Source organism: Lepidochelys kempii, chromosome 4 (assembly GCF_965140285.1).
Source record: "Lepidochelys kempii isolate rLepKem1 chromosome 4, rLepKem1.hap1, whole genome shotgun sequence".
Taxonomy (NCBI): domain Eukaryota; kingdom Metazoa; phylum Chordata; order Testudines; family Cheloniidae; genus Lepidochelys; species Lepidochelys kempii.
The window spans coordinates 118,605,817-118,630,949 of NC_136383.1; the positions used below are offsets into that span (position 1 = coordinate 118,605,817).

A 25,133-nucleotide genomic window follows, 5' to 3' on the forward strand; every position below is an offset into this window, starting at 1 on the left:
ACTTCCCCCGATCACCATGAGTTTTCAAAGATAATGGCCAATGGCTCTGCAATCACATCCGCCAACTCCTTTAGCACTCTCGGATGCAACGCATCCGGCCATATGGACTTGTGCTCATCCAGCTTTTCTAAATAGTCCCGAACCACTTCTTTCTCCACAGAGGGCTGGTCACCTTCTCCCCATGCTGTGCTGCCCAGTGCAGTAGTCTGGGAGCTGACCTTGTTTGTGAAGACAGAGGCAAAAAAAGCATTGAGTACATTAGCTTTTTCCACATCCTCTGTCACTAGTTTGCTTCCCTCATTCAGTAAGGCCCACACTTTCCTTGTCTTTCTTCTTGTTGCTAACATACCTGAAGAAACCCTTCTTGTTACTCTTAACATCTCTTGCTAGCTGCAACTCCAAGTGTGATTTGGCCTTCCTGATTTCACTCCTGCAAGCCCGAGCAATATTTTTATACTCATCCCTGGTCATTTGTCCAATCTTCCACTTCCTGTAAGCTTCTTTTTTGTGTTTAAGATAAGCAAGGATTTCACTGTCAAGCCAAGTTGGTCGCCTGCCATATTTACTATTCTTTCTACACATCGGGATGGTTTGTCCTTGTAACCTCAATAAGGATTCTTTAAAATACAGCCAGCTCTCCTGGACTCCTTTCCCCCTCATGTTACTCTCCCAGGGGATCTTGCCCATCAGTTCCCTGAGGGAGTCAAAGTCTGCTTTTCTGAAGTCCAGGGTCTGTATTCTGGTGCTCTCCTTTCTTCCTTGTGTTAGGATCCTGAACTCGACCATTTCATGGTCACTGCCTCCCAGGTTTCCATCCACTTTTGCTTCCCCTACTAATTCTTCCCAGTTTGTGAGCAGCAGGTCAAGAAGAGCTCTGCCCCTAGTTGGTTCCTCCAGCACTTGCACCAGGAAATTGTCCCCTACGCTTTCCAGAAACTTCCTGGATTGCTTGTGCATCGCTGTATTGCTCTCCCAGCAGATATCAGGGTGATTGAAGTCTCCCATGAGAACCAGGGCCTGCGATCTAGTATCTTCTGCGAGTTGCCGGAAGAAAGCCTCGTCCACCTCATCCCCCTGGTCTAGTGGTCTATAGTAGACGCCCACCACGACATCACCCTTGTTGCTCACACTTCTAAACTTAATCCAGAGACTCTCAGGTTTTTCTGCAGTTTCATACTTGATGAGATAATGAACTTTAAATGTCAGCCCAATCCACATTAAAACAGATCAGTTGCAGCCTCTTGCTCTAGAGTGTTACAGTGGAAATGAAAATATATGTACAGATGCAGACCTTACTTTTGTCACTGCCAGGTGCTGCCATTGTGTGGAATGAAGCTGTCAGGAGGCAATTGTCAATTCTGGGATATTAAAAGAAGTATGAAAAGCCTAAAGCTATTGACAGACATCAAAATCTATGTTTATGAAGCCACTAGTGATAAAGTATGGATCTGAGAGGTTATTTAAAGTGTACCCCAAAAAACAGTCTTTGCATTATTGATGACAAATGGTATCTCCATCTCAACTTTTGAAAATTTCAGCTTGAAGTTTCTGCAGGTTTGTTGCTCGGTTGTATGGGGTCAAGTGCAAAAAGTAAAATATTCAGCAAACAGCATTCTTCTTCTCTGAAGAGCAACTGTTGAGCTATCATGGTTGATTTGACATATTACAAATATCTAGATGGATAGAGATGTTCCACACTGTGAAAAAGATTGAAGATCTTCCCACCATTCACATACACCTTAGCTTAAGCCATTCTGTGGGTTAAATAGCTTCTCTGGCTTAGGATATTGTTCACAAAATACCACAATAGATTTTAGAGTAGCAGCCGCGTTAGTCTGTATTCGCAAAAAGAAAAGGAGTACTGGGGCACCTTAGAGACTAACCAATTTATTTGAGCATAAGCTTTCGTGAGCTACAGCTCACTTCATCAGATGCATTCAGTGGAAAATACAGTGAGGAGATTTATATACACACAGAACATGAAAAAATGGGTGTTATCATACACACTGTAAGGAGAGTGATCACTTAAGATGAGCTATTACCAGCAGGAGAGCGGGGGTGGGGGGAAAGAAAACCTTTTGTAGTGATAATCAAGGTGGGCCATTTCCAGCAGTTAACAAGAATGTCTGAAGAACAGTGGGGGTGGGGGAGGGAATAAACATGGGGAAATAGTTTTACTTTGTGTAATGACCCATCCACTCCCAGTCTCTATTCAAGCCTAAATTAATTGTATCCAGTTTGCAAATTAATTCCAATTCAGCAGTCTCTTGTTGGAGACTGTTTTTGAAGTCTTTTTGTTGTAATATTGCGACTTACCAGTTGGAGAACACTTCAATCTCTCTGGTCACTCGATTACAGACCTTGATTATCACTACAAAAGGTTTTCTTCCCCCCCACCCCCGCTCTCCTGCTGGTAATAGCCCATCTTAAGTGATCACTCTCCTTACAGTATGTATGATAACTCCCATTTTTTCATGTTCTGTGTGTATATAAATCTCCTCACTGTATTTTCCACTGCATGCATCTGATGAAGTGAGCTGTATCTCTCAAAAGCTTATGCTCAAATAAATTGGTTAGTCTCTAAGGTGCCACAAGTACTCCTTTTCTTTTTTACAATAGAGTTTGCATTTTGCAGACCGATTTCTCAACAAAAGCAAGATTTTTCTCTTGTTTGTGATCTAGCAATTTCCTGCCTTGTCTTATCTCCTGTTCTCACATCTCACTTCTCTCCCCATTAATTTTGTCCAAAATACTGCTGCAAATATCTTTCTCACTGGTTCGTCTGATCATGATTTTTCTCATTGTTAAGAGCTAGCTTATGACTTTTCTACAAGCCCTGTGTATAGGGCAGCATGTACCTTGGATCATCCTAGGAGCAATGCCGGGGGGGCCTTGTGCCCCTCAGAGACACGCTTCCCTCCCTGCTTCTCCCATCGTCTGTGGGTAGGAGTACTACTTTGCTGCTGGCACACTACCATGTTGCATCATGTGTGCTAGCTAGCAGATTGTGTGGTGGATTCAAGGCTCCACCCATTCCTGACACACCTTCTCTGGGGGATGGGTAGCGTCTACATGCACAGTACCAAGTCATAGTCTAGTTCTGAGTGTCACACTACTACCCATCTTTTTCCATGATCAGGTCAAACTTCTCATCTGCACCTTTAAAGAACTCATTAGTATCTCTATTCACTCACTTCTCTCATCACATTTTCTCCTCCACACCATTTTATTGCATCCTAACCTTGTCCTCTTACAGAGGACTTCTACCAATCCTACTTGGAGGGCTTAAGTGGGATTAAAGTGGTTCATAGACCTTGGGCTGGCCCTCTGCTCACAGATGAATACTATCCATTTACAATAGCACTTTTAAGACACACTTTTCAGACACAGAAGCCGTGGGATGGGGGAAGCCCCAACAGCCCCTGACCCCCTCCCCGGTAGAAGCTGTGGGATGGGGGGAGCCCCAGCACCACCCAGCCCTGTCCCTGGCAGAAGCTGCAGGATGCCAGGGGAAGCCCCCAGTTCCACCCAACCCTGTCCCTCGCAGAAGCCTCAGGGCAGCAGGAGAAGCCCCTGCCCCCACTCTCTGGCAGAAATGCCAGGCGGGCAGGGCAGGAGAAGCCCAATCACCTGGTCCTCCACAGAAGCTTGGGAGTGGCAGGGGAAGCCCCAGCACCCGCTGTGGCCCTGGGCCTGAAGGAGCTCTCACTCCCTGCTGTGGACCCGGGACCGTGGTGCGGGGACAGAGCTTCTCTGGTCTTGGGGCTGCAGTGGGGAGGCAGAAAGGAGTGAATGGGTTGCAGGGGGATGCAGTGGGGGGTCAGAATGGGGAACCCTGGGTGGAACAGGGATGGGCCCCGGGGAAGGGGCAGAAAGGGGTGGGGCCTCGGGCAGGGCCAGGGGCAGAATGGGGGCTGGACCACAAGCGGAGGGATGGGAAGGGGCCCCCCACTTGCTCCGGCCCAGGGCCCCAGGGAGCCTTAATCTGCCTCTGAGTCTGACCCTTAATCTTTCCCATAAATCAGTCCCACCAATGCCATAATCAATCAGTCATTAAACAATTATGCAAGTTCAACATAAAGTATACTCTTTATTGCTCATAACCATACCAAGATCATCATTTGCTCTAAGTATTTTAGTGATTTTTAAAAAGTATCCAAATTGCACTTTCTCAGTCCATGTATTTGCTCCCTGTGTCTTCATGTCATATCTGCTTACTTTACGGGCTCTTATATTTTGCTAGTGTTGGCATTGAAAAGCCAATGCAGTTGCGGATGTGTGAGCTGGATTCTGTTTTGCTGGGTGTATTGTCAGCAGAATTGTGTCACCTAAATGTTCCTTGCAGAATCTTCCTTATGAACCATGTTGTAGGAGGCAGAAAGAGTACCACTTCATTTTCTAATCCTAGGCTGAGATAGAAGCTCTGAGGTTTAAAAATAATCTTTTAGCTGAGCAAATGTGACAGTTATCTGTTCCGAGAGAATCAGTCTGGATCCCTGTTATTTCTTTTATTAAGTTAAAATGCACCTTTAGTTCCATTCTCAGGATTTCCTACTGAATATTATTCTTCATTTTTGAATTGCTTTGTCAAAAGAGAATCTGTACTTCCAGTGAATGTGCCTAACAAAGAGTAATTGATTAGTTATAGGGGCTGTGTGTCAGGTTTAGAAGATTTCTAGTACAAAAAGAACCCCAAATATTTCTTAGCAATATATTTGCCCCTATTGTCACTAATGTCAGAGCTAGTTTTAAAAGAGAATGTGCTAACGTTCAGTACTGTATATTTATGAAATTAGGAAAGGATTAAACTGGGATTGCCTCAGAAAGATCCAGTTTTATTTACTGTTCCCCACCTATTTCTGTTCCTTTCTCCAGTTGAACTTAACGTATATCCTGGTGGTTTGTGTGTTCTAGTAATGGAGATTCTAGTAAAACAGAAAAAGCAACGCATAATGCTGAGAACAGGAAATGTATGATTTCCATCCATATAATCTAAAATTATAAATGGGGTTTATTTTAAATGGCCAATGAGGATGTGGGAGCAGTTTAGTACAAAATCTTTCTATTTTTCCATCCATGTAATTACTATTCTGTAGCAGGCCCAAGATAACTTAATTATATTATGTTCTCAGGGCCATTGCCGGAGTTGACAGAGACCCTGATTTGGTTCATATGGAAATCCAGGACCCCAGTGGAGGTATGCTGATGAAAATGATAGCAATAGATACCTGGTGTATGGCTGTTTCTTTTGATTTTAAAGACTACTTTTTGCATTCATTTATAAAAAAAAGTGGGAAGAAATATTTTCCACTTGTCAGATTCTTGCTCTGTTTATATGTATTCAGCAAAACTGTCCTGATATATAAAAATGTAGTATGATTTAAAATGTACTTGTTTTCCGCTCTGAAATAAATTGAAGTCAAGATGCTATGCTCCAGTGAAAAAGTCCATTAATAGTGCAATTTGTTCTGGCACTTAAACGTTGAACATTTTTTCCTGATTTGCAAATACAGCTGGCAGTGCAATGTAGTGCTGGATGAGTGTCTGCTAGAGTGAATCCTCGCATGTGTCAGCTCCACTGAATTAACAGTCTTTTCCCCGAAAATCCTTATGTTACACATTCAACATAGTTTTGTTTTTGTTTTTAAAAAAACATACTAGTAGTTACAAAAAGTACAAAGTAGACACTTCAATTACAACATATATGTGTCTGTCTTCTTAGGAGTTCTACCCTTGAAAGATGATTTAATTCTGCAGATGATCATCCTACCTCCTACACACTATTATACATTAATTGTAAAGGATGTATAACTTAACCTTTCAGACCGTGATAGCTCTTTCCCCCCACCCCTGCCCTCAGCACTGTGAAAAATTAAGGCCAACCCTTAAAAATCAGGTACCTAAAGTTCAGCTCCCAAATCCAAGTGGTCACATGTCACAGAAGCTCAGAACAGTTGCAGGACCCAATGAGTTTTTGAGTAGTTGGTTGGGTCTAGTGAGGGGAGATTCAATAGGAGCTGGATGGAAGAAAATTTCCCATTCATTCAACAGAATAGTGGTACGATTACCATGAGACCGTGGCATTGCCCTGATGCTACATTCGCCTCTACTGTTCCTGCAACCCTGTTCTTCAGAGGACAGTGGCCAGTCAAGGTTACATGTGGCAGAAGATCCATCATCGTGACCTGGTTCCTCCTCAATTCCACCCTTCCCTCAAACTGCTGTGTGGTGATAATTCCATTTCCTAGATTAATAGATTCTTAAAATGATTCCAAGTGGGTCTGTGAAGAGCGAGCACATTTTTTTCCCCTTGAGAATTCTCTCTTACCTCCACTTGCCTGATGAAATCATTTCCATTACACCTGGGGCTCTCCAGTTAGAGAAAAAGAGTTAGGGATTTGTCCTTTGGTTTTTTTTTAATTAGATGTGAACTCAGCTATGCATTTGGCTCCGTATTTTATGTGCCACCAAGGCCACAATGATAGTGGCCATTTGCAAAATTCATGTTCACAGATGTATTTGGAAGTTTAATGTCCTCAAAATGCAAGGGGGGCAAGGGTTGGATCCAGCATGTTTGATTTTTGCCCATTTCTAGATTTTATAACTCATTCTGTAACTTCAGAATAGAGTAGCAAAAATAGCTGTTGATTAACTAGTATCCATGTAATAGTTCACCGCTTTTTTTTTTTTGGTTAAATTCCATGAGAAAGTTGAACCATGTGCATTGAATCTGATTCCCTCAAATGAACTATCACAAGTAATTGTGTTGTGTTTATTTTCTAAAGAAGAATCTGAGAAAGGAACACTGTTCTCTTCCATGATTTTTAATACATTTATTTCCTGGCTGAGTCCTTTAGTGCTTTATCTGGCCCTGTTGAGGTCAATAGAAGTTTTGCCTTTGACTTCAATGGAAGCAAGACCTAGAGACTAGAGACTTTACTAGTTTCATGCTTGTCCATGTGAATTATGACTAATTAAAGGAATTTTGATGGCACTTGGCTGTGTTTGCCCCAATTTCCTTGTGAAAATAGTTTGGAGATAAGCAGTAGAGTATGGACTCAAGCTGCTTCAGATCCACGTACAGATTTTAAAACTGTCCCAAAAGTTTGACACTGTTTGGATTTGGTGTTCTGGTTTGGACCTTCTCATAAAAATCTTGATAAATGGGGTCTTGGGCGGTAAGTTTCTTATCACACTGCAGGAATAATGAAACACATGAGTGCTAAAGCTTTGCTCATTCAGACTGTGACAGAAGCGAGGTGATGTGTAGTGTTCTTATCTCAGGTTTGGGAGATAGGAATTTCCTTCATGGGCATGGGCAAGTCACTTAGGGCTGGACTGACTGTGTGCTGTACACAGAGCTCTATAGTGGGACAGGAGTTTGCTAGGCTCCACCATAAGAGAAGTTCTGTCCCATAGCAGCTTGGCGTACACGGTAGGTGGGAGCACTTTGCTCCATCCATTAGGTGGGAACAGATTGCTTCCCTGATCCACCAGTCTGCACCCCATCTGGGGTGACTCACTCAGTGGAGAAGAAGGAGTGGAGCTGTGCTCGTGACAAGGGCTGCAAATATTGTGGGCCAGAGCCTCAGCTGGTGCAAATCAGCATAGGCTTTTTATGCAGGCCATTTACCAAATAGACATTTTCACTTGCGAGGAAAATCCTAAAGCATTTTATAGAGAATTATAACATGTCTGGAGAACTTTGAAACCAACCTTTAAAATTCCATAGCAGGGATCTGTGTATTCTCTCTTAAATTCTATGGGCTTGATTCTATTTTCACCCAGTTTTACATGAGGGGAATTTTCTGGATTTCAACTACAGGACACCAGATCTCCACTGCTGTAAATGAGTGATCTGGCCATGTGAGGGGCCCTTGTGCAGGTCAGGCAAGCCTCCACTCTTGAACACCTCCACAAGGGCCATTCATCATCTATTCCTTAACCTTTCTGGGCCTCAGTTTTTCTGACCATGAAATGAGGCTAATACCTTCTTACCTCTGAGGAGTGAGGTGAGGATTCAGTAGTTAATGTGCATCTAGCACTTTGGAAATTAAAAGGTTTCTGCGGGAGGGTTAGGTGTAATTATTTTATAACTGACTATACTGATTAATGTGATGCTTCCCCCACACAAACAGAATGTCAAGATATTTGCTTCTCTGTCTTTGAAAATGCTGTAACATGTTTCTCCCCCTGTCCTCAGGTTATCGCTACATCACCTGTCAGATTCTGAATTGCTCTGATAAAACACCAATAGTCCAGTTTGCTGGCAACATCGACCAGGATTCCTTAACTGTACAGGATGACTACATATTCCTCCAGGTAATGTCATTTACTGCAAACACAAGCCAATGTTAAACTAAAATTGGGAAATACAAGCCATACAGCAAAACAGTAGCATAAGAAAACAAAGAACCCTATTGCTGTGTAGAGATGGATTAAGAATCTTCACATACAGCAAGGCATTCCGTATCAGTCTTATGAAGGATGACACATTTTTGACCCAGAGCAAACCAGCTGATTACACCCCCTTAGATTTTGATTTATCGTTTGATTTAGATGTAACTAGATTTGCCAAGATTTAGGTTGGACTATTGGGACAAATTCCTGCTGCAAATTAGGCAGTATTTAGCATTTGGAGTCAAATCCTCAGGCTCTGTTCTGGTTTCTTTTCACTGCTGTGACAGCACAAAGCAGACAGAAAGCTGCCTGAGTGGTAGCCAAGGGAATCCTTAGATGCTGTAAAGCCAGCGCAGCCAGTTTTTTGCTCCCCAACTGCTTACGTAGTGAGCATGTTGGGAACGGCCCCGGAGCAAATACCACTGTGGCCAGTCCTCAGCTGATGGAGTGACCCTTGTGTCTCTTTAGAACCACTCCAGTGGTGCAATTTAGACCAGACTTTAGATTTCTCCAAGTTACACTGCGGCCCTTTCATCCAACCAGCAGTCACAGGGTCTGGGAAGCAGCAATATGGCAAAAGGCCATTTTCCCCCCTTCCAGTTTCCCCATGTGTGAGTTTGGTGCAGCTGAAGATAACACGAGTCTGGTCCAATTGCAGGCCAGCAATCCCGGAGGGATCAGCCAACATTATCCCAAAGGATGGAGCAGTCCTACTGCAGGCTATTTGGAGAAGGATTTTTCCCAAGCCATCCCCGAGTTCCCTGTAGGGTGGTGTTTCTATGCATTGCCCCCTACTCAGTCCTGTGGTAAAATGCCACAATTTAGCCCCAATTTGATGTCATCTGCTTGCCGCAAGCCTTATCTCCTACAGGAAAGCAATATTGGTTTTGCTAGGTGGTATTAGAGGAGATCTCTCTGCTCCACAGCCTTGGGGTACATTAGATTGGCTTTTCCACAGCTTTCTTCCCTTGTAGCCTGTTTCTTTCAGAGGAATTGTGTACACTGGTACAGAGACAAAGAAACTGACATCCATGTTGCTGAGCACAACAATCTGGAGGTGCACATGACAGGAAATACTTATCACCACAAACCAACTATGAGAAATGCAACTGGAAATGAAATTTTGAATTAAAATTGGCATTTCCCAGCCCAAGCTGCTCATTGGTGGCAGCCATTTTGCTTAAAGGTGGCTCCCACCAGGCACGTTTTAAAATTCATTTCACAGTTAGTAGATGGTGAGAAGTGTTTCTCTCCATGTGCACTTCCAGACTGCTGTGCTCAGCAAGACACGGGTAGTTTACTCTTCAAGCATCTGTGTTATTTTAGGACAGTACATATTTGTAGGCAGTATTGTTCTGATCTGATGCCAGACACGGGCAGGCACAGCACAGAGGAATGAACTGGAAATCTACCCATATCAACTGAAAGGTAACATAAAACCACTACCAACAAAGTTATACAATAAATAGTGTATTCTCGTCTCCCGGTGAATTGGCCCTTTTTTGATGGTAGTGGAAGTGACGTGCACTTATTCCATGGGAGGAATACATCCTATCAGTGTTTCCTTTCATAGTATTTGCAGTAAATTTCACTGATATAGTGTCTTTCGTTCACTGGATCACTGTAAAACAAACCTAGTGTAGACATGGCCCTAGATATATGTGAGTTCTTCAGGATAGGAACCATTCCTTCTTACACTTCCAGCTTCCATGGAGTTAGGGACTAATACTGGGAGAGGAAACCAAATGGATGTCTCCCAGAGCACCAAATACCCTGATAATATTGCAGTTGTAAAGCACAGAACATAAAGCTGTTGTCATACTAACACCGTCGTAGCTTTTGTGTAATAAGGAAAAGCTGTCACTCCATCTAATTACTTGGACTAGGCAGCATCAGATGTGTCTCCAGCTTTGTTTCCCTGCAGTAATTCCACACCAGCCACAAGGACCTGATTTCACTTGAAAGACCAGGAAATCTATATTTACTGTTTAATGTGATGGATAAGACTGGTATTTAACAAAAATTAAAAAAATTGAAGGGGTTTGGTTTTGTCTCTCAGTTAACAACTCACATTCTGAAAGGCTTCATGTTTGTTATGCTACAAAAAAGGAGATGGACAGGAAAGAAGTGTAGAAATGGCCACTGTTCAGTTCGTTGTTACATTTAAAATATTCAGGCAGCTAGATCGGCGGTCATGCATCAGTTCTATTTTTACCAGGCAAAGGTCAAATTTGCATGTTTCAGCATAGTTTGTTTTTCGAACCAATTCCTTTTTTTAGACACGTAATTAAGTATGTGATGCTCTAGGGCCGAATCCCAGGGTCCTCAATTTGTTTCAACTATGGCAAACGCCAACTGATTTAAATAGGTGTTTCATCTGAGTAAAATCCCCAGCATTTATTCCTAAAAGTTTATTTTGAACAATACATTAAAACTTAGCTTTTCTGTGTATTTTTCATGAATTGGACAAAGGTGTTCCTTCAGGAATTACATTGCCTTAGTAGCTGCCTTCCATATAGCCACCACATTGTGATGTTTTTATCCATCACCCCTTCCTATGCTCTGGGGGATGCCTTTTCTGAGACAGCTGAGGTAGAGAAGACTGAGGCCAGAAGGGTTCACTGCACATTCGCCCTTTAAGCCAGCTTCTACTATGGCAACCAAGATTTTCTTCTGCATTAATCAAGCTTCGTTTGAGAGCTTGGAGTAGAAATTGCCACATATTTTCTGAGAAATAGGAAAGCTGCCTTAAAAACCTTTTCCCTGCCACAATGGAGGTGGCTTTGTCAGATGGGTAACTTTATTATTTTGATTCAGGGTATCCCCCCCTCTACACAAGGCAGGGATAAAGGTTGAAAAGAGGGAAAAGAAGGACCTGAATAATTGTTCAGTGCATGGCGTTGGATTTAATAAGGGATCCCAGCCTCCTCTAGATGCATGAGTCCACCTGTCTCAATGCAGAAGAAAAGTAGCAAAGACAGAGATTTGGATGCTAGGTATATCTTCTAACTAAAGGCACAAAGTTTGGCCATTAGTGCTGCTGACCTACAAAATGGTTTTTCTTTGCACGGTAATAAACCAGAGAAAAAAGTTATATATTTTAATTTTACCTTTTTTTAAATCAGTCTGTTACTGTTAATTTATAAAGCAATAACTTTTGATAAATCTAGAGTCAGTGGCTGAATTGCTGTTACCTAGGGGGAGAAGTCAGTGGTGCTAACCACGGCTGCAGAGAAGTGTTTTGGAAAATGAGAAATATTATTTATTAAGGGCCGAATTATCTGCTAGCATAATTTGATGGAGCACCATTGACTTCAATGGAAATGTGCCAGTTTACCCCAGTGAAGGAACTGGCCCTAAATTCATGATAGTGAGGTACAGTAGGGTATACACTGTCACTTCGTTGTTTTAATCCATCAGTACTTAATACAGATATGTTGCTACTTTGAAAAAGATCCTTCTGTTGTTGTTCTAAAAACTGCAAGGAAAGGCAAGGCTTGCAAATATCAATATGTCTGGTATGACATCAGGAGAGAAAGGTGGAAATGGAGAACATCTCCATGCTAATTTTCCATTCACTAGCTGCTTTTGCTTTGTTTTCTATTTAGGGGAAATCTTTTCAGGGCTTCTGGATTGTTTACATGGGGCCCAATTATGCCCTCCGTTACAGAGGTGAAAGGCCTATATTCAGAGCAAAAGGAGTGTCACCCATATTGATGAAGCTAGAATTGGGCCTATAGGATACAGTTAACCTATTTTCAAAATCACCACTGCACCAATAGGTTAAATGTTGCACTGTTACCAACCGTGGCACTTCTGGGAGACTTGTGCCAGAAAATGATTGATTTTAGCTAGAAAATGCTTGTCCAATATAGGGATTCAGAATGCTTTATATAAACCTTACACTATGATTTATTCAGCCTCTTGTGTTCTGTTTGAATAGTGCACTTGGAATAGCAGTTTTAAAAGAGAGACATGGTAGATGAGGTAGTATTTTTTATTGGACCAGCTTCTGTTGGTGGAAGATACAAGCTTTCAGGCTTCACAGAGCTCCTCTTCTAGTCTGGGGAAGGTAACCTGAGTGTCTGAGCTAAATACAAGTTGGAACACATAATTAAGCATAAGGGATTCACACGTGCTGTAGGAGACCACGTAAAATAAAGTAGGCATTTGAGGGATTAGCAGGCAGTGCGGTGTGCTACAAATGCTTGTAACGAGCCATAAAATCATTGTCTCTCATTGTCTCATACAATATCATCAAACAGTTACAACACATATTGGACGGGAACAACATTCTGAAAAAAATCTTTCCTGAATCCACTCTTCTAACCTTGAAACAACCTGTTAAGCTCATCGTTGGAAGCAAGCTCCCCACAGACCAGGACACACCAACTCAAAGTGGCACCAGACCCTTCCAGAACAACAGATGCAAAACCGGCAGACATATCTCCACTGCTATGATAATCAATATCTTCCCACAAGATTCGTGATCATACACATACCTATCACAACACGTGGTATGCTTCACCCAAGATGCCCCAACAACAACAATGTGGGTGAAACCAGTCAATCACTGTGCCCTCAAATGAACTTCTACAGAAAAATGATAAAAGACAAAAACACCCTAACACCCGTGGAGAACACTTTTTTTTACAAAGTGATCACTCCACATCTGACCTCTCAGTCCTCATCCTCAAAGGAAACGTGCACAACAATTTCAAAAGGCGAGCCTGGAAATTTAAATTCATAACTCTTCTAGATACCAAAAATCATGGACTCAACAGATACACTGGATTTTTGGCTTGTTACCACACTGCTAACCCTTAATTGCCTACTTCATTTGAAGTGGTCTCCTACAGGAGAATTGTGTGGATCCCTAATGCTTAACAATTTGTTCCATCTAGTATTTAGCTCAGACACTCTGGTTACCTTCCCCAGACCTGAAGAAGAGCACTGTGAAACTTGAGAGCTTGTACTTTCCACCATCAGAAGATGGTCCAGTAAAAGATATTACCTCACCTACCTTGTCTCTCTCATATTGTGGGATCAACATGGCTATAACAGCACTGCAAACTAGTTTTAAAAGATACTAGTATTCACTTCCAGTTTATATCCTCCTCTGTCTCTGTAGGATGAGTGTCTCTTGCCCTCTGTGCCCATGCAGCAGGTTGTGAGAGCAGAAGAATGAGCTGCCCACAGAGTGAGACATTAGTGGGGAGATGGGCTGGGGGTAAGGAAAGGATGGCGTCCCAGTGCACCAGCCAGCAGAGGAGAAGTCTATACCAGTAGCAGATTACTTCTTTCTGCAAAACAAGGGAGGAAATTATGATTGTTGGAACCTGTTGTCTGTTCCTGGGGTGACATAGCCACATGCAACCCCCTGCTATCAGCTGAGAGTAAACTCTACCTGGTCTTTAATCAGTAGTCTGCAGTACCACTACTGCAGGAATGTCCAGATACTGTGACAGTGGAAATGAATACACTACAATACTAATATTGCATGTATGTTTAAATTGTAACAAAAAATCTGTTTGCGTCTTTATGGACAATTGGGTTTAGTGCCAAACTAATCCTAGTTTTCCCTTTGTTTCTTTGCATAGACAACATCAGCAAATCGGACTAAATATTATGTCTCTTACCGTCGAAATGACTTCATACAGATGAAGCTACCAAAATATGCATTGCCAAAGGTAAGTGCACACAACTTATATTTCTTTCCACTATCTTTTTTGTCTTCATTCCCCTTTTGATCAGGAGTAGGCTTCTTCTGTGCCTATTAATCCTCACTATTTTGCTTATTTTTGCTTCCATACGGATTTCTGAATTCTTCCTGAGGTGTGTTTTTGTTTTGTTGCCTTAATGTGCATCCTTGAAGTATAGTAGCTTACATTGCAACTCATAGGACTGAAGAGCAGAGGCTAACATACTTGTCATCTGTTACCCCAATAACTTTCAATGATACAATGGTAATGTAGCGATAGTGAGTAACCTTTCAAGAATCAATTACAGTTTAATGTCATATGGTGTCTTTCTGCTAGAAACATGAATGGAAATAAGAGAATTTTACCAGCTGATGTGTGTTTTCTGTCACCAAAGAATCAAAAGATATTCCCTAGTCCCATCAGAGTGACAAGGTTGGCGAAGCTAATTGAGGAATTCCTGTGCTCTGATATATTTTTGTAAGGACAAGGCTTTCTGTATTTGCATAGCACACTGGTAATAAAATACAGGCATATAGTATTTGCATACAGCCTAACTGATGAGATTGAGGCTTTGCAGCACACACAGTATGCTCCATATATTTATGGATAGCTGGAAGGCTTCTGCAATCCCTGAGCAGAATGACTTGGTTAAGTACAAGAGTAACTGATAAATTTTATGTCTGAATTTTATGGATGGTGTATGTTTAGGTCACTACTTTACTGTTTAACATGTATGGAATTTCTTTCTTTCTTTCTTTCTTTCTTTCTTTCTTTCTTTCTTTCTTTCTTTCTTTCTTTCTTTCTTTCTTTTATTTTAAAGCAAAGAATAATTTGAATGATTCTTTTTTCTCCAAGTTTTTTTAATATATAATAGTTTTTTAATTTTAAATATACACATAGCAACTAATAAAGATACTGTTTGAATAAGAAGCTGGAACCCCCTTCTCCTCCTCTAGGTATAGCTGCTTTAAAAAAAAATCATAACCAAGGCCAAATAAATATATTAAACCCATCCACATAATATTTATTTGAATGTTCGGAACGGCATCCAAAGTAGACTTTGTGGTCTCTTGGGTGAATGTGTAATTAGGAAAACAACAGGAGAAAGAATATAAATTTCCAAACATGCAAAAAATCAAAGGGAACTATATCATTTACAGAGTCACAGAATTTAAGCCTTATTTCACATGAAAGAAATGAGTTTGAGAGTGTTGACAGAAACGGTATTTCTCAAATAAACTTCACGGTTTTCTGTATAATTCAAGAAACGTTGCAGTGACTCAGCACATCAGTCAAAGTCTTTGGTTGATTGTTTTTATTTCTTTGTTTGTGCTTGTGTTTATTTTTCATTTTTAGTTACGCTGATTGACAGACTAGGATTTTAATATAGGCAGGTATACATGGTGGGGAAGAAAGCACAGGAAGCCTCTTCCTCTTACCTCTCAAAGCCTGTGCTGGAATCTTCACCATTGGAGCTGGGTCTCCACTGTTATATCTAGTTTGCTGCTTTGTGGACATGAACAGCCCTATAGCCCCTCAGTTTATATATTGCTGTCCTTTATAACATATGCCAACCTAACAGTGTGTTGTGACCCTAACCAGTTAATGTTTGTAAATTGTTTTGAGATCTTTGGATAAATGGTCCTAGACAAGTGTGAAACATTATTCCATCAGCTTCCAGGAAATTTAATATATTTAAAGATTTCAGGAAACAGACCTCTTTAATGCATGAAAGTTGATCATAATAAAATGGATGCATGGTAAAGATCCTTAGTTCCAAAGGATGTTTATCACTCCTTTGTCAAACCTTATTTCATTTTTGATGAGTTTGCAAGTTTAGCTGCTAAAAGTAACTGCATAGATGTAGAACATTTAGATTTTTGTAAGGCATTTGACTTAGTACTGTATGGCATTCTGTTTAAAAAAAAATCAAAGTACAATATAAATAAAGCTCACACTAAATGGATTAAGAACTGTCTGATAGATCTTAAAAGTAGTTGTCAATGTAGAAACATCTACTAGGGGTGTTTGTAGTGGGGTTCTGCAGGGATTGGTACTAGACCAGAAGCTATTTGTTATTTTAATCAATGGGCTTGAAGTAAATATAAAATGATTGCTGTTAAAATCTTTCTGTGAATGATACAAAGATTGTCAAAGTGGTAAATAATGATGAGGACAGGACTACCTGGGTCACTTGGAATCTAGGCCCATTTAAATAAAATGTGTCTTAATAAAGCCAAGGGCAAGGTTATACATCAAGGAAGAAGTTATGCAGGCCATATCAACAGAATGTGGGGGACTCTTTTCTGAAAAGCAGTGATTGAAAAATGATTTAGGGGTCCTATTGGACAAACAAGTGAACATGAACTCCCAGTGCAATGCTGTGGAAAAAAGGGTGAATGTGATTTTTGGATGTATAAACAGGGAAGTAATGAGTAGGGGTGGGGAGGTGATTTTATCTCTGTAAATGACATTGGTGAGACAGGTATTGGAATATTGCATCCTGTCCTGCTGTCCCCTTTTTAAAAATTATGTTGAAAACTTGGAGAGCATGGAGAAAAGAGTTATTTGAATGCTGGAGAAAATCCTTTACAGTGAGAGACTTACGGAGCTCAGTTTGTATAAAAGAAAATCAAGAGGTGACTTGGTGGTAGGTAAGTACCTTCATGGGGAGAAAATATTTGGTACTAAAATGCACTTTAATTTAGCAGATACAGGCATAAGCCAAACCAATCACAGGGAGCTAAAGCTAGACAAATTGAAATTAGAAATAAAGCACAATTATTTAACAGGGAGGGTGATTATCCATTGTAACAAACTACCAAGGGAAGTGATTGATCTTCCAGCACCTGAAGTCTTCAGATCATTACTGGATGCCTTTCTGGAAGATACGCTTTAGTCAAACACAAATTATTGGGCTCAATACAGGAGTAATTGGATGAAATTATCTGGCTTGTGTTAATCAAGAGGTCAGAAAATTTGGTCTTAAAATCTATGTATCATCTATATAGGGCACTCACTTGGTTTACTGAGAGCATGAAATTATCCAGTGAGTATTAGTATTCCAGTGTCTCTTACATACACAAAACTTCTAAACATATACCTTTTAGATATGCTTCAGATGTAGCCTGGATTATTTGATGTGCTGCTAGATGCTGAGTCCTTTGTCCCGGAGTGTCCAGGCTTGACTGAATAAATGAATTAGATGCTAATTGTTTCATTTGGGATAGATTCAATAACCTTGTTAGGAACACACAGACGGTTTTATCTGGAAAAGTATGCAGTGTTGCTGTAGCTGTGTTGGCCCCAGTAGATTAGAGAGACCAGGTGGGTGAGGTAATATCTTTTATTGAACCAACTTCCGTGGGTGAGAGAGACAGACTTTCAGGCTTATACAGAGCTCTTCTTCCATTGATTTAACTACTGCCTCTTAAACAGGTGGATTAACTGCATCAAAAAACCCCCTTTTCGTTGCTGTAGGAAGCAGCTACACGACAGCACCCCAGTGGCAGTGCCGTAGTGGTGACACAATAGCAGCTGTAATGTAAACATACCATGTTTCTGCTTTTCAGGTGAACAGAGTGAGGCATCAGAGGGTCTTCTTTCAGGTGGGCTCTGCAGCCCTATGCATGTCACAGAGCAGAGTGGTTCCCTACATAAAAAGGGGAATTGTGGGCAAACCAGAGAGTGCGGCAGGCTGGGAAAGTGAGTCTGTCTAGTGCAGTGGTGGGCAGCACACAGCCCGTCAGGGTAATCCGTTGGCGAGCTGTAAAACAGTTTGTTTACATTGTCTGTCCACAGGCACGGCTGCCTGCAGCTCCCAGTGGCCGCGGTTCGCCATTCCCGGCCAATGGGAGCTGCGGGAAGCGGTGGCCAGCATGTCCCTGCGGCTCATGCCACTTCCCGCAGCTCCCATTGGCTGAGAACAGCGAACTGCGGTCACTGGGAACTGCAGGTGGCCATGCCTGCGGACGGTCAACGTAAGCAAACTATCGCAGCCTGCCAGCGGATTATCCTGACGGGCCACGTGCCCACCAGTGGTCTAGTGCTAGGAATAGCTATGATGGAACACCAGATGCTATGTGTTCTTAGGGAAAGAATTTTTGGCACTCCTTGATGTTCACTTCCTTCCTCTGTGCAAATGTCTTGTGTTCTGGTTTTGTGTGGGGAACCAGGATGAATATTTTAAAACTGATCGATTTTTAAATGTTGTTTAGCCTTAAGTTTTCCATGGAGATTAGAATGATTTATGTTGATGTCTTCTTGGTTTTCTGTGTTTGTGCACACATGCAAGTGCATACATATCCGCGTGCACACGCGCACACACACACACACACACACACACACACACACACAAAATAATATGCAGTGTATTTGTATCTTTTGGATCAAATTCAGGCCATCCATTTCACAAATGTGTATGTCACACATACATGCAGGCACCCTGGATGTCCACAGGGATTGGACCCAGGACCTTCAGCACCAAAAGCCTCCTTTAGTTGTGAATAAATAGCTGGCTGTTAGAGTTACTGAGGTCAGCCTCTATCAAATTCACAAGTACTAAGCAACTATTTTACATACTGCCCCTGTTAGGCAAGCTAGGATCTAGCTCTGCAGGAGTTCCAGTTGCACCTGGCCTGCCTTTTTGCAGCATATCATGGCTACATGCATATAAAACACCACAGTCATCTGTGGATACTAGACCGGGAACCTAGGCATCATAGCACAAGCACTGGTGCTGTTGCCAAGGCAGAATTCCTTTAGCCATGAGGAATTAACAGCTCTTATAATCATTTGAGTCAGTCACTAGAGGGAGACTGGATCATACCATACTAAGCCTGTGTTGCACAAGCAGGGGAAAAGACATAGCCAAGTGTTGCGCCTCACTTCAGTCTTCTCCAAAATGTACTTTGCAGGCCAGCCACAGCTGGGGAAGGGGTTTCTGGAGCATTGTCCACACTTGTTAGTGTGAATGCTTCTTGACCCAGCTGCCTCATGATTGATGTAGTTGACTCCTGTATTTGTTGGGACTGATATGCATGCATTACTGTGTTGACTGCTACCAATCAGAATACTGAATCACTTGTTTCAGCATTCATGGATGCCCATCTGCTCCCTAGAATAGAATAGGGCTTGAAAATCTGACCCTGTATTTTCAATAAAAAGAAAAGGAGTACTTGTGGCACCTTAGAGACTAACCAATTTATTAGAGCATAAGCTTTCGTAAGCTACAGCTCACTTCATCAGATGCATATCGTGGAAACTGCAGCAGACTTTATATATACAGAGAGAATATGAACCAATACCTCCTCCCACCCCACTGTCCTGCTGGTAATAGCTTATATATAAAGTCTGCTGCAGTTTCCACGATATGCATCTGATGAAGTGAGCTGTAGCTCACGAAAGCTTATGCTCTAATAAATTGGTTAGTCTCTAAGGTGCCACAAGTACTCCTTTTCTTTTTGCGAATACAGACTAAAACGGCTGTTACTCTGAAACCTGTATTTTCAATATCCACTTTAAGGTAGTGGGTCTATACTGAGTCTTTACTTCTTTACTTTATCTGGTTTGAACCAGATCTCGTTATGTGATGCTGAGATAGGTTTCAGAGTAACAGCCGTGTTAGTCTGTATTCGCAAAAAGAAAAGGAGTACTTGTGGCACCTTAGAGACTAACCAATTTATTTGAGCATGAGCTTTCGTGAGCTACAGCTCATTAGATTGTAAGCTGTTTGGGGTAGGGACCATCAGTGGAGTCCTGGTTCACGGCTAGGGCTCTAGATGCTATGGTAATACACATAATAAATAATAATGTTGAAACCAATTTACTCTGTTACTATAAGACCCATTAAGAGTCAGAATAGGTTAGCAAAAACCACTGAGAAAATGAAGTGATTTTCTGTCAGCTGTGTTAGTTTAATTGTTGCATGGAAGAGTCTAATAACTCTAACCCACTTCTCACCTTTGTAAATAACCCTTGGTGGTGGTAATATCTCTTCATAGGCTGCTAGTGCTACAAGTTTTTCCTGCATTCACTCATTCCAAGTTAACGTAACTAGATACTGACATTTTATAATGTAAAAGCAACATTCTCTTTTATTTCCTACTGCAATTTAGAAAAGCATAATGCATGGCTCTAAAAAGATAATGGAGTGGAAATACTGTGAATGAAAATGTCTGTTTTTTTTACTTGATCTCTATGTATCTGTACTATATTGCCACATGGATAATAAAATAAAAGTTTCCAGGTAATAGAAACCCAGGCAAAAGAGAATAGGAAATAAACAACCTGCTATTGCCTCAGAAATGGCTCTGTTTCTTTTACCTTTTCAAAGTGGTACATGGCTCTTTCGTATACGCTTTTCACCAAATAAATAAATAAAGAGAGAGAGAGCAAGATTTTCTTAATTTGGCTACCACCTGGAGATTTTTCTGTCTGTGAAACTTAAATCTACAAGGCTTAAAGAAAAATATGCGTTAGGAAAACAAAGTTAAACTCCTCTCTGGTGGGGAGAGAGGCTGTCTGCAGCTGCAACAAGACTTCCACTCTGTCGTCCCCATGCACTGCTGGAGGGGCTGGTGAGGAAGTGGTGCAGAGACTATGTGGTGCATCCCACATGTACACTTAGTGGTGCTAGTGAGCGATGAAGGAGGAAAGTTCCCCTTTTAGGATGTGCCACAGCAATGCGTGTATTGATATCTACTTATCACAGAGGTGTTGGGAGATTTAATCATCATTATAAACCAGGATGAAGGTGTTGATGAAAAATATTATACTGAGGTATCAATTACTGAATATGCATGACGTAAGGCTAGATTAAAAAAACAACAACAACAAAACAACCTCTCCCCCTTTGGCTTTTGTACCAGATCTGATTTTTGGATAGGGGCTGGTGCATTTTTCCATGGTAGGAAGTCAGGTTTAACTAGTATTGAAGATGATCCATGATTTTCTTCTGACTTAACTCTATACAAATGCTATCAGTGAAGTTCCTCCTCACTACCACTGAAAGCAGAAGACTTTTGGAAAAGGTCCACACAGGTTACTTTGGTACCTCACTATAGGCAGAAAGTAAAGGATTAATGAAACATTGTGGACATTTGTCAGGAAATTGTAGAGATTAGATTTCTGCTGTATGAATCTGGAAAAGTTCTTGCACGTGTTCCTTGGTGGGTATTTACTGTTCCCTGAAAGAACACACACAATTGTGTAGAAATAACCTACACGTGTCAGTTTCACTCAAATGATTTAATGCACCTGATTGAGACAGCTGCTAAGACAGGTACTGAACACTGTTAGCGCACATTGGTGTCCATGAGAATTGATGGCACTTTGAAGGACTGGGCCCAATATATAGTAAATGTAACCACTTCCTGCATTACTTCCAGCTCTGTGCTAATTTGAGTGTTTGCCTTTTCTGGTGTAGCTGTCAGATACAGGAAAAGGAATCTAGCTCAGAAGTCACCACGAGGGGAAAGCTGTCAGGTTTGCTACACCCCCTACATGGCATGTTTAGCCTGGCGAGCCTTTGATCACCAAAAGGATTTTGTAAGCAGTTCTATGTCAATTAATTCTGTTTCAGCACCCTAATGCCAATCACCTGGGCACGTGTACAAGATTAAACACCATCAATCTGAAATTCACCTTTCTGTCTGCAAATTTTATCCTCTATACTCAAAAGTAACACCTAAAATCACTCTAACTGAAAAAAGTTACAGTGCTTATGCTTAAAAGGTTCCTTCCATTTTGAAAGATATTGCTGTTTCCACTGGTATTCCCCATTTTAAGTGAGTGGAACATCTCTCAAACCACTAGAATCTTTCAAAGTGGAAGAAACTCTTTTTTTTTTTTTAAGTGCAACTAATTGAGTGGGGGAAAACATTTTCAACTTGTTTACGCTTTGCATTTTACAGCACTTTATGGCCAGTTTTACTATGAGGGGTGGGGGAGTAGGTTACACCCCAAACATATCCCTGATCCTCTAGAGCTGACCCCTGTGCAGTCCCATTGATTTCAGTGTAGACACAGGAAATATGAGGTTTAGCCTGATATTATGGTAGACAGTCATGAACAGAGCTGAATGAATTTTTTGACCAAAACTTTTTATCACCAAAAAATTAAGATTCAGGTTGACTGAAATATTTTGTGAAATAGATTTTGCCAAATTGTTTTGGCGGGGTGCGGAGAGAGGAGAGGGAGAAACCAAAAGGTGGAGGGTGGCAGAAAAATCAAAATGTTTCCTTTTGACATTTTTGAAACAAAGCACTTAAATTTCTCTGTTCAAAATGATGTTTTGGTTCAAAAATTTACTTCAGTTTTATTTTTAAAATATAAAAGTTTCTTTAAAAAATCAAAAGAAAACATTTTGTGTGTGGTCGAACAAAATATTTCATTCTACACAAAATGATTTTTTTTTACTTTTCGGTTCACTTAAAATTTTGATTTTTTTTTTCAGTCAACCCAAAATATTTTTTTCAGTTTTTTAGATCTGCTAAATGAAGTGAAAAATCACGCAGCTCTAGTCATGAATGTGAGAGATGATGATGATGAAGGGGAGGGTATGACAGGATTAGCTGGCAAAACATAGCGCACAAGAGAGGGGTCAGAGGAAACAAGGATTGAGATATTGACAGGGAGGCATGATGCAAGCCTTATAAGTGAAGAGGAGCCTGAACTATATTACTGTTATTTAGTGTGTGCTCAGTGCTGTACAAAGCACACAGGGAGACATGGTTCCTGCCTCAGAGAGCTTACAAACTAAAAAAATAAAATAAAGCAGAGGCAATGCAGTGAGGTGACCTGGATGGTCTTTTCTGACATGGGTTACCTTTGGGGGAAGAAGTAAGCTTTGAGGAGCGATTTCAGGGAAGGATGGGATGACACTTGGCATAGTAAATGGGGCATTCCAGGCATGAGGCCACATGAAAGAAGGCATGAGGATGATCTCAGGAGAATCATAGAATATCAGGGTTGGAAGGGACCTCAGGACGTCATCTAGTCCAACCCTCTGCTCAACGCAGGACCAATCCACAGTTAAATCATCCCAGCCAGGGCTTTGTCAAGCCTGACCTTAAAAACCTCTAAGGAAGGAGATTCCACCACCTCCCGAGGTAACCCATTCCAGTGCTTCACCACCCTCCTAGTGGAAAAGTATTTCCTAACATCCAACCTAAACCTCCCCCACTGCAACTTGAGACCATTACTCCTTGTTCTGTCATCTGCTACCACTGAGAACAGCCTAGATCCATCCTCTTTGGAACCCCCTTTCAGGTAGTTGAAAGCAGCTATCAAATCCCCCCTCATTCTTCTCTTCTGCAGACTAAATAATCCCAGTTCCCTCAGCCTCTCCTCATAAATCATGTGCTCCAGCCTCCTAATAATTTTTGTTGCCCTCCACTGGACTCTTTCCAATTTTTCCACATCCTTCTTGTAGTGTGGGGCCCAAAACTGGACACAGTACTCCAGATGAGGCCTCACCAATGCCGAAGGAAGGAACTGAATGGAGTGTGAGGCGGGATTGACTGATGGAACCAAGGTGTTGCAAGTACTGATGAGAGCAGGAGTGGAAATGATGTGCAAGATAGGAAGCAAGTGGAGAAATTACATTAGAAGGGATGACAAGCTTGGAGAAGCAAGCAGGGAAGATCATTTTAGCTGCAAGGAAGATCAGTTCTGCCGCAGGGGGCCCAAATGAGCAGCTCTATAATTTGAATATGGAAATGAAGGTACTAGTGGTCAAATGTTACATGAGCACAGTAAATATGCTAGAAAGTACACCAAAACCTGACTTGAGACAGTAGGAGGATTCCAGGTTCTTGAGGACTTTTAAAGTCAGCTGAAGGGCCCTGAGCCAATTACATCAAATAAATAATGTGCAGGTAGGAAGGTTAATGGCAAATTAAGAGGGCAGCATGGCTTTGAATAGCCTACAGAAGGGAGGAATGAATGCATAGCTTACAGGATCTGCTGAGATCACAGCATGACACAGTGTGGCTGCAGGCAATGAATTAGATATAGCAATAAAAACTGCCTTCTTTGGAACAAGATATTTTCTCTCTCACATAATATCTTATTAGTTAAACCTTTCCCTCCTGACAGGAAGTCCTGCCTAGCAACACATCTGCTAAAGGCCCAGTCTTGCAAAGTGCTAAATGTCTCCTGTGAAGTGCTGAGCACCCACTGTAGTCAATTGGAACTCACAGGTTTCAGAGTAGCAGCCATGTTAGTCTGTATTCGCAGAAAGAAAAGGAGTACTTGTGGCACCTTAGAGACTAACCAATTTATTTGAGCATAAGCTTTCGTGAGCTACAGCTCACTTCATCTTAGCAACTTACAAAACTGGGCCCTAAATCGGTTAAGCTTTTATCCTTGATAACCATTTCTTCAGCTTAGCTCTAATAGTGGAAGATGGTAATATGAGCAAGGCAAGGGAACAGGAGGGGGGATTATTTGTAACTTTCTTTTAGTTTGGTTTGCACAACCCATGTACCATTCAGAAGTTTAAAAGATGTTTTAAAACCAGGTATGAAACTTGCATCTTTCCTTACTTCCGTTAATTTCCTCAGAGTTATATTAGCAACATTTGGCCAGATGATGTTCCTCGGAACTGTTGGAAGGCAGTATAACCAAGTAATGGGGTTGTAAATCGTTGGGGAAATATATTGAAATAGATTATGCTGAAAAAAATCAGTAATCCTGAACTGAAAAATAAAAATCTTCAGTGTAAAACCTGAATGGAACAGACTGTGCCCGAGAAGGGTGAAGGGCACATTTGGTTACCCTCTGTTAATACAGACTAACACGGCTGCAACTCTGAAATCTGTTAATACCAGCATTCTAATTCCTGCCAGACACATAAAAAGTAGCAACTGATGTCTTGAACAGGATGAGTACACACTCCACTTTCTTACTATTGATAGTTGCAATTGGAAGAGAAGAGTTAGTGAAACATACTAATTAATATAAACTCCTCTAGTCTGGCCTTCTTGCCTTCCAGCTGTCCCCTGCCAGTCTGTCCAAAAATCCTTTGTT

At 41.3% G+C, this 25,133-nt stretch overlaps 1 protein-coding gene across 1 annotated transcript in view; it reads left to right on the plus strand.

Moving 5' to 3' along the window:
- SORCS2 (sortilin related VPS10 domain containing receptor 2) overlaps positions 1 to 25,133 on the plus strand; it is an 843,800-nt gene that overhangs the window by 714,048 nt on the left and 104,619 nt on the right. Inside the window, exons 6-8 of the mRNA XM_073342594.2 lie at positions 5,133 to 5,197; positions 8,204 to 8,322; positions 14,001 to 14,090. Of these exons, the coding sequence (XP_073198695.1) occupies positions 5,133 to 5,197; positions 8,204 to 8,322; positions 14,001 to 14,090 (274 nt within the window). The remainder of the gene's footprint in view (positions 1 to 5,132; positions 5,198 to 8,203; positions 8,323 to 14,000; positions 14,091 to 25,133) is intronic.